At 38.3% G+C, this 17,916-nt stretch overlaps 1 protein-coding gene across 2 annotated transcripts in view; it reads left to right on the top strand.

Annotated features, from left to right (window-relative positions):
• Positions 1 to 2,618: 2,618 nt before the first annotated feature.
• The window catches only part of TMEM182 (transmembrane protein 182), a gene marked incomplete at both ends in the record, with an annotated part of 48,930 nt that continues 33,632 nt past the window's right edge, over positions 2,619 to 17,916 (top strand). Inside the window, 3 exons of one of the 2 annotated variants that reach the window (XM_079720426.1) lie at positions 2,619 to 2,750; positions 2,984 to 3,083; positions 4,736 to 4,834. In XM_079720426.1, the coding sequence (XP_079576552.1) occupies positions 2,619 to 2,750; positions 2,984 to 3,083; positions 4,736 to 4,834 (331 nt within the window). Of the gene's footprint in view, positions 2,751 to 2,983; positions 3,084 to 4,735; positions 4,835 to 17,916 lie in introns of those variants that run through there. The other variant, XM_079720427.1, reaches the window with a different exon arrangement.

The following is a 17,916-nucleotide window of genomic DNA, read 5'->3' on the forward strand; positions in this document are numbered from 1 at the left end:
CGCCCCCCCCAACAAAAACCCCCTTAATTTGATCTTATATTGTATTAATTATAGAACAGCATCCTTGTTAGTTTCCTATTGCTGCTGTAACAGTGTAACAAATTAACACAAAGTCAGTGGCTTAAAAACAACACAGATTTACTATTCTGCAGTTCCAGAGGTCAGAAATCCCCAAAGTCAAGGTGTTGGTAGGGCAACATTCCTTCCTGGAGGCTCTTGGAGAGAATCTGTTTTATTCCCTCTTCCATCCTCTAGAAGCTGCCCACAATCCTTGGCGTGTGGTCTCTTTCCTACATTTTTAAACCAGCGACTCTCCGACCCTTTTTCTGTGGTCACATTTCTTTCTCCAAGTACTGTCAGGAAAGAGTCTCTACTTTTCTTTTAAGGATTTATGTGATTAGATGGGGTCAACCTGTATAATCCAGGATATTGCTATGTAAGGTAACCCATTCACAGATTACGTGATAATATTTAGGGTTAGGGTATGGACATCTTTGGGAACCCATTATTCTGCTCATCACAGCATCCAAATAAGAAAGGTGGTGATATTGACTTCATTAGATTCTGCCCGGAATATTTCGCTATGCCTCACCTCAATCAAGTACTTGCAGATTGTAGAAAGAATCAGAACAGCAAGGAGATTGGGAGTTGTTCCAATCTAAGGGATGTTTAAAGGAATGGGATGTTTACCTTAGAAAAATGAAGACCTGTATTAAGGGGTGGAGTGGGGTTTGAGGGAGCCACGAAATGATTGCTTCTTCAAAATATAAGAAAGCTCTGTCATACGACAGAGTTGAAACGTGCTGTACAGCCTTGGAGGACAGAATACGATTAAGACTGGAACCTTTAGGGAAGCAGTTTGGGGCAGAAATTAAGGCAGAGCTATGGACATTATTGATGTCCTTAAATGAAACGGCTGAAAATGGCATGGCTTGTTGATCTGCTGAATCTTATAAAGGAGATTTGAGCGTTAGATGAGGGATCAGCACAGATGTACTCTCAATTCCATGTAACCGTCACAGTCACTGATTCTATGACTTAGTGAATAAGTCAGAAAGAGAAAAACAAATATTGTATATTAACACGTATATGTAGAATCTAGAAAAATGGTACAGATGAACGGGTTTGCAAGGCAGAAACAGAGACACAGATGTAGAGAACAAACGTATGGATCCCAAGGGGGGAAAGTGTGTGGGGTGGTGGTGGTGGGATGAACTGGGAGAGATTGGGATGGACATACATACACTAATATGTATAAAATAGACAACTAATAAGAACCTGCTGTATAGAAAATAAAATAAAATTCAAAAAAAAAGATTCTATCACCTAGAATTCCATTCATGACTCTTGGGCACTTCTGATTGCATATGGCTGGAGCTGGTCAAGGCCCTACATCCTTACTAAGGAGTTGTCTTTTTGCCCTTGCTAATTTTATTATCTAAGGATCTATCCCATGTCAAACAGAAGTGGTGAAGGAAGTTGGTAGAGTTCAGATGCCTCTTGAGAAGATGCAGTGACCCGTGTTACAACTGGGAGTATAAAAAACAATAGCCATAGAGACTGTGAAAGTTTTAAAATATTACACAAATACTTAAAAAAATGCTCTCGGGCATATTTAGACATGGAACAAAAAGAAGTGAGCTATAGAGGCTAGACATGAAGAAAGTATAGATTCATTGCTATTTGGTGACTTGTATGGGTATAAAGTAAGACCCATATTTTGAGGAGGTTGAATATTTAAAATGAAGGAAACAAAAAGTAGACCATATTCTTTCATCCTAATCCAGAAAATAATATATATTTGAGACTTTTTTTCATTAGTCCACTTTTGAGATGATTATTTGGAATAACTTGTACAAGATCTGGGAGCTGCTATATAAAGTGCTGTTTTTATGTCCTAGTGTATTTTTTTATACTTTAGGTAGTTTATGTTACCATATTCTTGATCTTTTAAATACCCTTATGAATGTATAAGTTAAAACCTGAATTGTACTCGCTGTTACGTTAGATCTGTCAACCCACTAATTATTTTATATCCCACAAATACCCAAAAAGGATTAAGATATTAATTACAACTTCAGTTATATCCAAGAGAGGTCTTTGTGGTTCTTTATAGCTGCAATTTATATATCTTCAAAGAGAGTCTTCAGTGTCTTTGGGTTTGTAATGGTCCTTCTGGATTAAGAGGAGCTTGTTTAGACACTTAAGACTTTGGGCCAATGCTGTCAATGACCTCATACCATTCCGTCTTCTTTCCACTTCTGTGGATTACCCAGCAGCAGTAACGATGATTCTGGCCAGCTCCCGATACTGCCCTCCACAGTCAGGGGAAGGTCAGTTATTTTTTGATCCCCATGGGAGAGAGACAGCTCCTCAATCAGTATCCTAAAATAGTCAGCCATTCTCAGCTGCTGAGCTGGAGTCCCTCCAGGGGAGAGCAAAGGCAATACAAATCCACCGGCTGGGTGCGAGTGCGAAGCCACCAAAACAGGAGCTAAGAGACATTTCTCAAGAAGATTCTGCCTACTCAAAAATCTTTATTCTTTTTTGCTGAGGAGCTAGGTGTTAGCTATTTTTAATTTTCTTATTTTATTTAAAGGGAAACCAGTGAATTGAAAATGAGACTAAATATTGCCATCTTCTTTGGGGCTCTCTTTGGTGCTTTGGGGGTTTTACTCTTTTTGGTGGCTTTTGGATCAGATTATTGGCTTCTTGCGACTGAAGTGGGAAAGTGTTCAGGTGAACAGAATGTGCGTTTCTTCTTCAAAATATTGTTGTACTTGATAGTAGTGAGGATAGCTTTATGTATCCTCTTGAAATCCGAAAATGGTAGTGGAATGTCTGTTTCTTCATAAAAGAGATATGTAGAAAGCTACCGATCATCATTATTTGGGAAAAATACATTGCTTAAAAAATTTCCTGGAGGTAACTAGATTATGTTCCTTGTGTTGATGGCAAGTTACTTCATTTGCGTTCTGTACAGATAGAAAACGTCACTTTCCACCATGAAGGATTCTTCTGGAGATGTTGGTTTAATGGGATTGTGGAAGAGAATGATTCCAATATCTGGCAGTTCTGGTACAGTAAGTGGAATTCAGCTTTATTTTCCCCTTTGGCTTTAAAATAAAAATGAACAGTTTCTCATTTGGTGCATGTCACGTGTAAGATAGGATTGGATTCTTAGCTGTAGAATCTCAATAGGATATCTTCCAAATTGTTCATAAAGTGATTCCTTTTTATTAAGTAGAAATGGCTATAGGAATAATTATTTTATTTTCTAACATGAAATTGGAGTCCGAATATTCATGGCAAAATTGAGTAATCCGCTGTTTCCTTGCTCATGTATAAAATATACTGACCCTAATAAACAAAACAGATATTATCTATAGTATTTTTTTCGAGTGTCTATTATTGCTATGTTACAAATAAATGCTTTTTTTTTTGGCTATTTTTTGGGGCTTGAAATCCCAAGTTTAAAAATCCAGAATTAAAGGTGTATTATTTTATATTAATAGCTTCAAAGTTTAAAAAAATCTTCTTTATAACAAAACAGTGATCAGCAGTGGCAGATGAAAGCTTGCTCTGTTTGGGCTTAAACCAAGTTTGTGGGCAATATTAAGAAATGCTTTGCTTTTGATGTTTCCATTCTCTCATAGAAACTTTAAAGTTCTTTTTTGAAGTAGAATAGCTCCTTAAAAATATGATGCATTCTTTCAACTGCTTTTCCTATATTGTGTTAATCTTTGAAAATCAATTCACTGAAAATAGCTAGCCTTTATCTTATTGCATCCAGCAATGAAAGAACTGTTTATTACCTTCAAACTTACTGTGGGTTGAAATTATTAGTCTTCTTATCAAAATACTCCTGTGATAAATCAAAGTATGGTATTTAAACAATAGTCAGGATCATGGAATATAACATAAAAATATGAGATCACAGAAGACGAGTCAATAGTAAATGGCATATGTAAAAGGAACAAAGTAATGATGAAATGGCATTTTGAGAGAAATATTTCATAGAGTTTCTGATTGTCATTTGGGGGAGGAGAATAAGCCTGTGATCTGCCAGTGAAGATTATTTAGACTTTGGTAAAGTGGAGTAGGTCAGACTTTGCAAGAGGAAGAGTTTGCCAAGATTTAGAGAAGGAAAGAGTACTTTACTCCTTAGAGGGTATACGATGAAATCTTCAAGATTTCAAACAACATTAAAGTTCTTCCTTGTGGTTTCTTCAAATGCTAAAAATGTACTTGAATTATTAACTTGTATGGTCTATCATTTACATCTTTTCCCTGAAAATAGAATATAGAAGAAATTTTCTATTAATTAGAACCAATCAAGGTTAAATCTAAATTTATTAGATTTTTAAATGACTATTTTTTGAATACCTACTATGTGCTAGGCATTATGTTAGGAATTGGAGAATATAGTTGTGAAAACAAATGAAATCTGGTGCTTTCAATTTTAGGGTGATATTAAGGGCGTTCTCTCCCTTGAATTAGGTCATGAGCTAGATGTTTTGAATGAATCCACTTTCCAGGTCCCCTGTGCTTTATTTACCATATGAGGTTTTTAAGGAAGTTTCCTCCCTTAATCAATAATTCTCTGAATTTGTTGATCTAACCTATAGTTTTATTTTGCTTGTGTACCCCCAGATCCTGTATTTCTCTTCTGTTAGGAACAAACCTTCACTCAGCTTCTCAGTAACACATACCTTTGTTTTGCTCTCCTTCCTAGCCAATCAGCCACCATTGAAGAACTGCACGCACGCTTACCTGTCGCCATATCCCTTCATGAGAGGAGAGCACAACTCGACCTCCTATGACTCTGCAGTCAGTAAGTACCTCTTTCCTCAGAAGGCCTCTGAGAGGGGCCTTTCTTTCTGAAAGATGCCCACCACAGCATTTCTGTGGGCGATTAAAAAATAATTTAACATTTTTAATTTCAGCATGTTTTTTGATATCAGTCTGTTATGTATAAAATAATAAGATGCCGTTTTTAAAACACCATTTATAATCTTAATAAAATACAACTTTGGTCTAAAATTAAAGCCATTGTAATTTGCTTTCTACTTATAAAGATAATTTTTTTTAAAGTGTGTTTTCTGATATGAAAGTAGTGGTGGACATCAGGAAGAACTGCTCCGTAAGATGTAAAACTGGTCTTACAATGGAAAATATTGTAATATACACCCTGATTTTAAAACATTTTTTTGCAGTTGTTACACATAAGAATATGATTATGCTACTGTATTTCTACAAAATGACTGAACTTTGCTGTGTGTGATGTCCCATAGAAGAAGTAGAGTCTGATGTCATTAACTGGGAGTCATGATTACCTGAATTCTTTCATGTTTTCATGCTATTTTTTCTGTACAAAATATATAAACTAAGTTTCTATGGAAAGTACACAATATATAGTACACAAATCTAATTTTAGAAAGTACATAAGCTCAATATGTCAGCTTTATTCTCAGCTGGTTTCATGAAGTTTTTAATATTGTTTATCCAAACCTTAAAACTAGGGTTGGTACAGAATTGACCAATGTCATAAACAAAGCCAAAAAATATCTGTTTTTCAAAGAAGATACTTAATATATTTAACATTCTGAATAAATGTGTATTAGTCAGGATTCTCCGGACAATCAGTAGGGGATTATATATGGGTGTGTGTGTGTGTGTGTGTATGTATACAGAGAGAGAGATTGAGGTTGATTGATCGATTGATGGATGGATGGAGAGATTTTAAGGAATTGGCTCATGCTATTGTGGAGGCTGGCAAGTCTGAAATCTGGGGCAAGCCTGCAGCTGTAGATTCTGATAAGACTTGATGTTGTGGTCTTGAGTCTGAACTCTGGAAACTCGGGTAGAATATCTGTGGTGCAGTCTTGGGGAGAGTTCCTTCTTCTTCAGGAAACCTATCTTTGTTCTTAAGTCCTTCAACTGATTGGATGAGGCCCACCTCCTCATTCTGGAGGATAATCTACTTTACTTATAGTCTGCTGATAGTAAATGCTCATCACATCTAAAAAAATACCTTTATAGCAGCATCTAGACTACTGTTTGATCAAGCAACTGGGCACCATAGTCTAAATTGACACATAAAATTAACCATCACAGAACTTAATGAATTTTTACAGCATTCATCCATTTTCTCATCTTGATATAAAATTTGTATTTCCACACATTATAATTTTGTTCTGAGTTTGTCAAAGGATGTAGCATCTGCTTATATCACATCATTAACATGACGTTTTATGGAGCGGGTGTGGGTCCGGATAGGAAAAGGGGTGAGGACACAGCTGTGCTTGTCCACCAGGCTTGCATGTGCTCAGGGGTCTGTGGCTGTTGGCCTTGAAGCATGTGCAGCGGAGATGCCTTTCCCACTGAAAACCTCATGAGGCACCTCATTCACACTAGCCAGACGCTCTTACATCGTGGATGACACGGACCCTCTCACTGATGAGAGAACAGATGGCACGGGAAGAGCAGGATAAACCATTTTTTTTAAAAATTTATTTATTTATTTATTTATTTATTTTTGGCTGCATTGGGTCTTCGTTGCTGCACGCAGGCTTTCTCTAGTTGCGGCGAGCGAGGAGGGCTGCTCTTTGTTGCAGTGCGTGCGCTTCTCATTGCGGTGGCTTCTCTTGTTGCAGAGCACGGGCTCTAGGTACATGGGCTTCAGTAGTTGTGGCACGTGGGCTCACTAGTTGTGGCTCGCAGGCTCTAGAGCGCAGGCTCAGTAGTTGTGGTGCATGGGCTTAGTTGCTCCACAGCATGTGGGGTCTTCCCAGACCAGGGCTCGAACCCGTGTCCCCTGCACTGGCGGGCGGATTCTTAACCAGTGCGCCACCAGGGAAGTCCCAAACCATTTTATCATATACTACAAAAAGTTACATTACAAAAAATTATGAAAATGGTACCCCTTCCTTGTCATTCTTTCTGGAACATCAGGTATTTGCATAAATATTAGTATTGCTGTTGTTGATACTCATATGTTGAGGTCCTGTGATAAGATAGGTATTGTAAGTACCATATATTTAAAAATGAATCTACATATTTGAAAAGTTTGCACCTCAAGGAGATAGTGGAGAACTTGAAAAACAAGACAACGTTTCTGTGCATAATAATTACGATGGAGAAGGATAGTAAATGCATGTCAGAAAAATTACACTGCAATTACATTCGGATTATTATGTGGCATTACATATAATTACTGTGTCATTTTTTGAATCTAGTGACAAAACCGTATTCCATTTTGTTTAAATTGTCAGACTCCTCTTTGGCACACATATTGTAACTCCTTATTCACTTGAAGCAACTTTATCAAACACTCTAATAAAAATGACTGAGTTAGGGCCTCCCTGGTGGCGCAGTGGTTGAGAGTCCGCCTGCCGATGCAGGGGATACGGGTTCGTGCCCCGGTCTGGGAGGATCCCACATGCCGCGGAGCGGCTGGGCCCGTGAGCCGTGGCCGCTGAGCCTGCGCGTCCGGAGCCTGTGCTCCGCAACGGGAGAGGCCACGACAGTGAGAGGCCCGCGTACCGCAAAAAAAAAAAAAAAAAAAAAAAAAAAAATGACTGAGGTGGGAAGAGGTATGTCCTACAGCAGAAGTACTATATGCAAGTTTCATTTATCTTCATAATACTGTACAATGATATGTGACATTACATTTGGGTGATTATTTTATTGTTTCCTTTATCCAAGAGAAGGACATAGATTTCATCAAAAAGATACCACCTGATTGAAAGTGTGTGCTTCCTGGTTAATGAGGCCACATAGACTTCACTAGAATCCAGAACTACTCTTTGGCTTCATAGCTTCTTAATTATCAGACATTATACATTTGCCAACTTATCTTAGGAAAATTCAAAGTATTGTTTGTGAAATCTGATGTATCGTGGCCTGGCAAATTATTGGTAAAATGTCTTTGTATTCTCCTGATTTTTTACAGTTACAGTTAGCCAATATTTGAAATCAGTGAAAGTGATACAGTGGTGGATGGTTTTTCTGGAAAGTCTATTTTAGAATTATTGGATATTACTGATGAAATTATTCTTTTTCATGATAAGGAGGCTGAGAGTCGGAGAAACCATGTGATTCTGTCTTCACACAGCTGGTCACTGGCAGAACTAATGTAAGGTCCAAGTCTCTGGGTGTTTATTGATAATCTTATAAACTACAGTGAATGAAAAGCCTGGTTTTAGTTCTTAGTATTAAATCTTTTTAAGTGTAAGTCTTTTAGTTGGATCTCAATAAAAGAACAAAGTAAACTTATGTTGACTTTTTCTGCCTTTCTGTCTGATCCTGACTTGTGTATACAGTCTGGTCTAATTCATTGTTTCCTTTATTTTTGTCTTAATCTCAAATGCATACAATCATGGTTCAAATCTAGTCATTTGGATGGTGGACCAAGCTTAGAGGGGGTGATCTAATTCTCAGAATTATTTTCTGAGCTAGGACTGTGTGCTTCAAAGTCCATTAAACAATTTCATTACTTTTTGATATGTCAGAATTTAGATTTTCTGGTTTGTTTCATGCTTAAATTCAGTCATATTTCATTAATTTGGTAACATTTGGTGATGATGTACTGAATGTAGATTCATTTTCAAGGTAACTCAATCCTTGAGTGAATCAGTCATTTCTTTTCGGTGTCCCCACAGCCTTTGATCACACCCATCAGAGTGCTCCTTGTACTTAACTGTACTTGTTTGTTTACTGGGCTTCTTAATGATTTATTGCAACTCCCCAAAGGCACAGAATGTAACCTACTCAAATTTATATCACCAGAGCTTAGTGTAGAGCCTGGTCCCCCTGTCCCCACTAATACTTGGACTAGACCAGGTTCTCCTTTAGAAAAACCATGCTTTAATTTGATAATTTGTAGCACAGATTTTAATCATTTACTTGCATAATTATTTTGTTCATGTATTCCTTCCCGATTCAACTCTAAGCTCCACTGCTGTGACGTCTTTTATGTTTGACTCACCATTGTATCCACTGTAGACTGAATATTTGTGTAGAATTAATATTTCTTGAGAGTCTCCACTAACTGTGCTGTACTCTGGTGCTGATACTGATGCCCTGAGGAACTAATGATGTGTGTAGGAATTTTTTAAACCTTACTAAGTGGACAGTGGTTACCCTTAAATTTTTTTTTCATACTTTTTGTAATTTTTTAAGTCTTCAACATTGTTTCACGTGTCAGCTGTCCTTTGCTTTTATTGTCAATAGTTATTTATTTACTTTTCTTTTCTGGTCTGTTCATCCTTCACTCATAAAAATTATAGGGTAGGGCTTCCCTGGTGGCTCAGTGGTTGAGAGTCCACCTGCCGATGCAGGGGACACGGGTTCGTGTCCCGGTCCGGGAGGATCCCACATGCCGCAGAGCGGCTGGGCCCGTGAGCCATGGCCGCTGAGCCTGCGCGTCCGGAGCCTGTGCTCCGCACGGGAGAGGCCACGACAGTGAGAGGTGCACATACCGCAAAAAAAAAAAAAAAAAAAATTATAGGGTGATGTGAATGATGTCAGACTAGAAGCAGGAAAGCAGCTATTAGGCAAGATATTTGTCAGCAGCACATCAAGCTGGAAGAGCAGAAAGCAAACAGCAACTAAAACATAAGGGCTATTTTTCTCCCACAATAAGAAGTTCAGAAGCAGCTGCTGTAATGATGCTGTCAGGGACCCAGGCCCTTTCAACCTTTTCTTCCACCATCCTTGGCAGGTGGATAGCCCCTGGCATGTTCTTCCATCTTCAGAAGAGCAGACATGTCCCTAGAATTCTCCAGTAGATTTCTACCAATGCTTTCTTCATTGGAACTGTGTCACATGGCCTTGTTGGGCTGGGATGTGGAGTTGTTTGCTTTCTAGCCTCTGTGGCAGAGGAGGAGAAGGGAGAAGGGCTGGGAGTGTTGATGGATCAACCTAGAGGAGCCTCCTCAGGGGACCAGCATCATAATCCTGCCTGGAAGTTATCAGGGCAGGACAAGGGTGAGGCAGCAAAGGTGAAAAGGGAGTGATGGATAGAAATGATATTTAAAGAGTTAAATGTAAAATTTGGTAGCCAAACAAAAGAAAGCTGGAGGAATCTAGGACGATAAAGGAATTGCCTTTTGAACAAGATGTAATTCAGTTTAAAGAACATACAATCAAGGTAATATGGTCACTTTCCTCCAGACAATAAATATTATTTTAGTGTATTTCTTTACAGTCTTTTTTTACATTTTACAATGTACAATGTGCATATTGTACATTGTTTCATCATTATAAATGCAAATGTATGTCACTTTTCTATTTTTACGTCAGCACATATGTCTCCATATTTGTGCCTAATAGTTTCTCAGATTTTAAATGCTAGTTGCTACCTCCACATTAAATATAATTTTATGTGTGTTATATTTGTCATAATTTGTTTTGGTTCTTCGGATTATGTTTTCATAAATGTGAACGGTGGTGAATCAAAAGATAGGAATAAAATTGCATTATCGTTATTGTGCCAAGGTACCCAATTGCTTGCCAACCAGCACTGAACTGTGAATTACTTCAAGAAGATTTGGTAGGGAGGATAGAAATGTGAGAATCAGGAGGAGGTGGCATGTTCTGAAGTGGAGGAGGGGGATTTAGTTTGGATTTAGACACAGTAAATTTGGGCTGATGGTGGAATACCAGTTTGAAATAATCCGACAAGTAGCTTGATGTGCAGAACTGACGATTAATTTAAAAGACATTAATTAGCACAACTGATAATGATCAGGAATTGCAGACATGGTTTTTGATATCAGATATAATCTTCAAGAAAAAATGTCATAGGAAAGAAGATGGTAAAATATCGGTTATATGCAGGAGAAGGAAAGAAGCGAGGACAGTCCAGAAGGAGGAAGAGAAAGAGGTATTGAGAAGCAAGCCATGGGCAGACTGGTGTGTTGTCAGAGGGGCCTGCACCAGTGAGAGTCTTGGGAAAGACGTGGTGGTCCTCAGGGCAGATGTAGAGTGAATGAGAATGAGAAGGGGGCAAAAAGGAATTGGATAACATGCTGATAATGAAAAGGTTCTGGTGGCCCCTGGTAGCTCCCTCCCCACCAAGGACCCATAAAGAGGCCAATAAAGTCAGCTCCTTTGAAATATAAACCCACAGGCCCTGCTGGTTTGGCCCGAGACTTCCAGACCTTCTGCTCTGTGTCCCACTTCTGTGCACGGCCCATCCCCTTGGGTGGAGCCTGAGGGCCCTGCTCTCTCTTCGCGGCACTGCCTTTCCCCTCCATTTTCCTGTGCATTCTGTCACCTGATCCTCCTGAGAGCCAAGCCCTACCGCAGGCTTCCTCCTCCTCTTCTCCCAGGAGAGGTCAGAAGGCAGCGATCCTCCTAAAGGGGGGCAGAGCAGCACGATGATAGGAACGTGAAACCTCACACGGGGTGTCCACGGGGGGCGAGAGGGGGCGAGAGGTGAGGAAGCGGAGACCTTTGCAATTAGCCAACACTGGGACTTGGAGTAGCAACCAAAAGAGCACAGCCTTGCAGAGAGCACCAGGTCCTCACAAAAAAATCCTGTGCTTCACTCTACAAGGCAAAATAAACCATAAAAATGAATGCCTTTATACACCACAGCTTTAAACAGCAAATAAATGAATTAAGATTTGAGTCAAGAGTTAATATAAATTCTTAAATAATTGAGGAGACACATCAACATGTCATAGGAATCTAATCACATCGGGATCCCCGCATCCCAACTCTACTTACAAATCAATTATGCTAGTGTAGTTGGATCTTATGTTGCAGTTTTTTTGTGTTCGTATATGGTGATTCTGGACATTGTTGTAAATTCACCAAATAGTTTTAAATACTTCTGCTCTGCCTTAGTTGTGTAGAAAAAAAAGCATACTCTGCAAAGTTTAATGGAAAATACAATTCATCTCTTTTTTTTTGTCATGAATGTCAAGTACCTAGATATTTGGAAATACCTTAACATTCACTTAATTTCCTACTGTTCATTCAGACATTTGGAATCATGCAACCATGATCACAGACACAGCGTGATATTACAGGGGGGCTGTACTTCCTGGTTTCCTGCTGACTTTTCATCTGTGGCCCCCGTGTGGGCTCTCTTGTGTTCAGGTTAAAGTGCTGCTCACAGGGCAGCTCGCTCAGGCTTCATAGGCTGCAGCTCCTGAGGGTACAGTTGGCTTTTCAGTTCCAGGGCCCAGCATCAAAGCTGTAATTAAAAAGCACTTTTTCAGAGAGTGCTATTTTGCATTCTCTACAATTTAGTCACGGGCATCTAAGGATTGGTTGGCAGTTTATGTACATCCCTCCAATAATGGGGACAGTTGCTTTCTATAAACAAGACTGGTTATTTACAACAATGTGGGTCCTCTTCCCTTCACAGAGGACAGGCTGCAGCCTAGACAGAAGCTTCTGGTAACATCTGTGGAGCTGTCAGCCACACTCAGAAGTAGAAATCCCCTCTAATGATAGGGCACCTCCTGGTGCTGAGACCAGGGTTTCTCAGCCTCGGCATGTTGACCTTTGGGGCCAGATGATTGTTGTGGGAGGGACGGTCCTGTGTGTTGTAGGGTGTTTAGCAGGATCCTTGGCCTCCACCCACTAGATGCCGGTGGCACCCCTCAGTGTGACCATCAAACATGTCTCCAAATATCCTGGGGTATCTGGATGGGCACAGAATCACCTCTGATGGGAACCACTGGGATGTTCTAGACATTTATCCCCAACACTTCTAACCCAGGGCCCACGCTCCTCTTCAGAATTATATTATCCACATGCTGTGCCCAACTCCAGTTCTGGACCCCAAAGCACATAAATAATGGTTAGTTTCCTCCTGCCTTCTTTTATATTGAATGTTTAAACCAAAAAGGAACAAGGAGACCATCTTGGCCTCGATTATCTTTAAACAGTGTTGCTTCTGCCTCAAGCTTCAGACCTTTTTTTAGAAGACACTATTAACTAGATTGGATGAAAAAAATAGAGTGTCTGTTGTACATTGGGCACTGTTCTGGGTGCTCCAGAGTCAGCCCTGAATTCTTACCCTCCTGGGGCTTTCACTGTAGTGGGCAGCAGAAGATAAACCAGTCACATGCTTGGAGAGGGATAAAAGGAGAAGGAGTGAGTGTGGAGGCAACCTCAGTATTAAATAGGGTGACGGGGAGGCCTTAGAAGGTGACGTTTGTTTTGAGGTGACAACCCTGGGTTGAATAGGGCTCTGCCACCCAGCTAAGCTGTCCAGTTTCCTGACCCCTCTTTTGGGGACTGGATAGATGCTGTTCAGAGCACTTAGCACAGGGACTGGCTCTTGGTAATGGTTCTATGGCCTTTACAAGCTGGCCTCTCAGTCAGCGGGTCTGCGTACACGATCTCCAAACATGACTTCCTGTCTCTAATCTCCCCTCAGATTTACTGCAAAAGGAAGATAAGCATAGTATCAACCTCACGCAGTTGTTAAAATGAAAAGGGAATACTACAAATGCTTAGCATAATGGTTGCCATCTAGTTGGTATTCAATAAATGTCAGTTATTCTTAGGATGCTACACCAATTTAGAACACCAAAAATAAGTCATCCTCAAGGCACACCAATTCATCCTAGCTTCTCCCTAGTGAAATGCTTCCTGCTCCCTGAGTGTGTGTGTGTGTGTGTGTGTGTGTGTGTGTGTGTGTGTGTGTGTGGTGTATGCCCACATCAAGCATTTGGCGCAGTTCCTGGCAAAGAGTAGGGACTTTATAAATAATGCTATTATTATCATGCTCCCATCATCCTAGTACATGATACTTAATATTACCATCTGTACTGGCCAAGATTTTCTACTGTTTATGTGATAATATTGATTAAAATTTACTCAATAAATACTGTGTGCTTTTCCCTGTTCTAGGTTCTGGGGAACAGCAGTGAACAAAATAGTTGAAAATCCCTGCCCTTATGGAGCTGCCATTCTAGTGAGGGGAGGCAGACAAAGCAACATAAAATAAGCCAATTATATAGTACATTGGAAAATGACAAGTGCCCAGAGAAACATAAAACATGGAAAGAGGCTGGACACTAAGGGGCCTGGGGTAGCAGAGGCGGGGGAGATATGAGCTCTATTATGTGAAGTGTCTGTTAAGTAAGGTCTTTGGACCATTTTTTAAAAATTGAGTTGTTTGTTTTCTTATTGTTGAGTTTTAATAGTTCCTTGTATACTTTGGATCAGTGCTTTATCAGATGTGTCTTTTGCAGATATTTTCTTCCAGGCTGTAGCTTGTCTTTTCATTCTCTTGACGTTGGCTCTTGCAGAGCAGAAGTTTTTAATTTTAATGAAGTCCAGCTTATCAATTATTTCTTTCATGTCTTGTTCCTCTGGGGTTGTATCTAAAACGTCATCATCATACCCAAGGTTTTCCCTATATTATTTTTTAAGGATTTTATAGTTTTACATTTTACTTTTAAGGCTATGATCCATTTTTAGTTAATTTTTGTGAAGAATGTAAGGTCTGTATCTGGTTTCATTTTTTTTGCACGCAGATGTACACTTGTTTCAGCAGAATTTTCTTTGCTCCATTTTATTGTCTTTGCTCCTTTGTCAAATATCAGTTGATTATATTTTTGTGGGTCTATTTCTGGGCTCTCTATTCTGTGCCATTGATCTATATATGTCTGCTCTTTTGCCAGTACCACACTATCTTGATTACTCTAGCTTTATGGTAAGTCTTTAAGCCAGGTAGTAACAGTCCTCCAACTTTGATTTTCTTCAATATTGTATTAGCTATTCTGGGTCATTTGCTTCTCCGTATAAACTTTAGAATCAGTTTGTTTATATCTACAAAATAACTTGCTGGAATTTTTATTGGAATTGCATTGAATGTATAGATCAAGTTAAGAAGAACTGACAGCTTGACAATATTAAGTCTTACTACTCTAGACATGGAACATCTCTCCATTTATTTAATTCTTTGATTTTGTTTATCGGATTTGTAGTTTTCCTCATATAAATCTTGTACATATTTTGTTAGATTTATACCTAAATATTTCTGTTAGGGGGCTCTCATGTAAATGGCATTTGTTTTTAATTTCAAGTTCCACTTGTTTATTGCTGGTATAGAGGAAATCGATTGCCTTTTCTATATTACCCTTGTGTCCTGCAACCTTGTTACATTAACTCATTAGTTCCAGGAGTCTTTAATGGATTCTTTCAGATATTCTTCCTAGATGATCATGTCATCTACAGACAAAGACAGCTTTATTTCTTCCTTCTCAATATATATAACTTTTATTTCTTTTTCTTATATAATTGCATAATTAAGATACCCAGTGTGGTTGAAAAGGAGTGGTGAGAGGCGACATCCTTGTCTTATTTCTGATGTTAGTGGGAAAGCTTCAAGTTTCTCACCATTAAGAATGATATTAGCTGTAGGGTTTTTGTAAATATGCATTACCAACTTGAGGAATTTCCCATTTATTCCTAGTTTACTGAGAGTTTTTATCCTGAATCAGTGTTGGATTTTGTCAAATGTTTGTTCTACATCTACTGATATATGATCATATGATTTTTCTTTTTTAGCCTGTTGATATGATGGTTTACATAAACTGATTTTTGTATGTTGAAGCAGCCATGCATACCTGGGATAAATTCTACTTGATCATGGTGTATAATTCTTTTTATACATTGTTGGATTCAATTAGCTAATATTTTGTTGATGATTTCTGCATCTATGTTCATGAGTGATATTGATTGTAGTTTTCTTTCCTTGTAATGTCTGGTTTTGATGTTAGGATAACACTGACCTCATAGGATGAGTTAGGAAATATGACCTCTGCTTCTTTTCCTCTGGGATATTGTAGAGAATTGGTATAATTTCTTCCTTAAATGTTTGATAGAAATTAACAGTAAACCCATCTGGGCCTACTGCTTTCTGTTTAGGAAGTCTATTAATTACTGATTCAATTTCTGTAATGTATATATGTTTATTCAGATTGTCTGTTTCTTCTTGTTTGAGTTTTGGCAGATTGTGTCTTTCAAGGGATTAGTCCATTTCAACTACATTGTCAGATTTTGGGGCATAGAGCTGTTCGTAGTATTCCTTTATTACCTCTTTAATGTCTACAGGGCCTGTAGTGATGTCATCTCTTTTGTTTCTTATGTTAGCAGTTTGTGTCCTTTCTATTTTTTCCTTAGAGAGCCTGGCTAGAGACATTGATTTTATTGATCTTTTCAAAGAACTATCTTCTGGCTTTGTTGATTTTCTCTACTGATTTTCTACAAATTCTTGATTTCTGCTCTAATTCATATTATTTCTTTGCTTCTGCTTATTTTGGATTTAATTTGCTCTGCTTTTTCTAGTTTCTTAAGGTAGAAACTTAGATTATTGATTTTAGATCTTTCTTCTCTTCTAATATAGGAATTAAGTGCTATAAATTTCCCTCTAAGCACTGCTTTCCCTGCATCCCACACATTTTGATAAATTGTGTTTTCATTTTCATTCAGTTGAAACTATTTTTTAAATTTCTTTTGAGATTTCTTCTTTGATTGATGTGTTATTTAGAAGTTTGTTTTATAATCACTGCGTATTTGGGGATTTTTCTGTTATCTTTCTGTTATTTATTTCTAATTTAATTCTATTGTGGTCTGAGAGCAGACCTTGTTTGATTCTATTCTTTTAAGTTTGTTAATTTATGTTTTATGGCCCAGAATGTTATCTATCTTAGTGAATATTTCATGTGAGTTTAAAAAAAATGTGTATTCTGCTTTTGTTGGGTGAGGTACTCTATAGATATTTATTACAGTTGTCCCTGGGTATCTGCTGGAGATTGTTTCCAGGATCCACCAGGTATACCAAAATCTGTAGATGCTCAAGTCCCACATTTTTACTCTGCACCTGCAGGATACACATCTGTGGATTCAACCAACTGTGGATTGCAAACTTAATACATGATCTGAGGTTAGTCGAATCCATGGATGTGGACCCGGTGGCTACAAAGGGACAACCATACATTTTTTGAGAAAATTCCACATGTTAGTGGACCCATGCAGTTCAAACCCGTGTCGTCCAGGGTCGCAACTGTATATCCAGTTGATGGTGTTGTTGAGTCTAGCTACGTCCTCACTGATTTTCTGCCTGATGGATCTGTCCATTCTGATAGAGAGGTGTTGAAGTCTCCCACTGTAATAGTGGATTCATCCTTTTCTCCTTTCAGTTCTATCAGTTTTTGCCTCATGTAGTTTGATACTCTGTTGTTAGGTACATGTACATTAAGGCAAAGTGGACTTTTAATTAGTGTATTGTACCATTTATACTTAATGTTATTATTGATATGTTGGGCCTTAACCCTGCCATTTTAATTTTTGTTTTCTATTTGTTCTGTTTTTCATTTCTGTTTTCTTTATCCTGTCTTTCTATGGGTTACTTGAATTTTTAAAAATTCCATTCCAGGCCATTCCATTTGATTTATCTAAAGTGTTTTGGAGTATATCTCCTCTCTCTATACTGTTTAGATCATCCACTGAGTTTTTATTTTGGGTTACTATATTTTTCATTTCTAAATTTTCCTTTTGGTTCTTCTTTATATCTTTTATTTATTTGCTAGTAACTTTTGTTTTCTCTTCAATTTGGGTCAAGCATGTACGTATTTACTCTTTGAGATGTTTTTATCATGATTCACTCAAAATCATTCTTAGATAATTCTAACATCTCTATTCTGTATTGGCATCTATTGAGTGATCTTTTTCAATGAAGTTGAGATTTTTCTGGTTCTTGGATGACTCATCATCTTTTAAAATTAAAACCAGGAATTAGGATGTATTATGAGACTCTAGATCTTCTGTTTTGGTTGGCTTTTTTTGATACTGCTCCTGTAGGAGAAGGGGTGGGCATTGCCTCAATAAAATCAGGTAGGATGGAATTCCAGGCTCCCCATTTAGTCTGTGTTGACATAA

The sequence above is a fragment of the Hyperoodon ampullatus genome, assembly GCF_949752795.1.
Source record: "Hyperoodon ampullatus genome assembly, chromosome: 15".
Lineage (NCBI taxonomy): Eukaryota > Metazoa > Chordata > Mammalia > Artiodactyla > Ziphiidae > Hyperoodon > Hyperoodon ampullatus.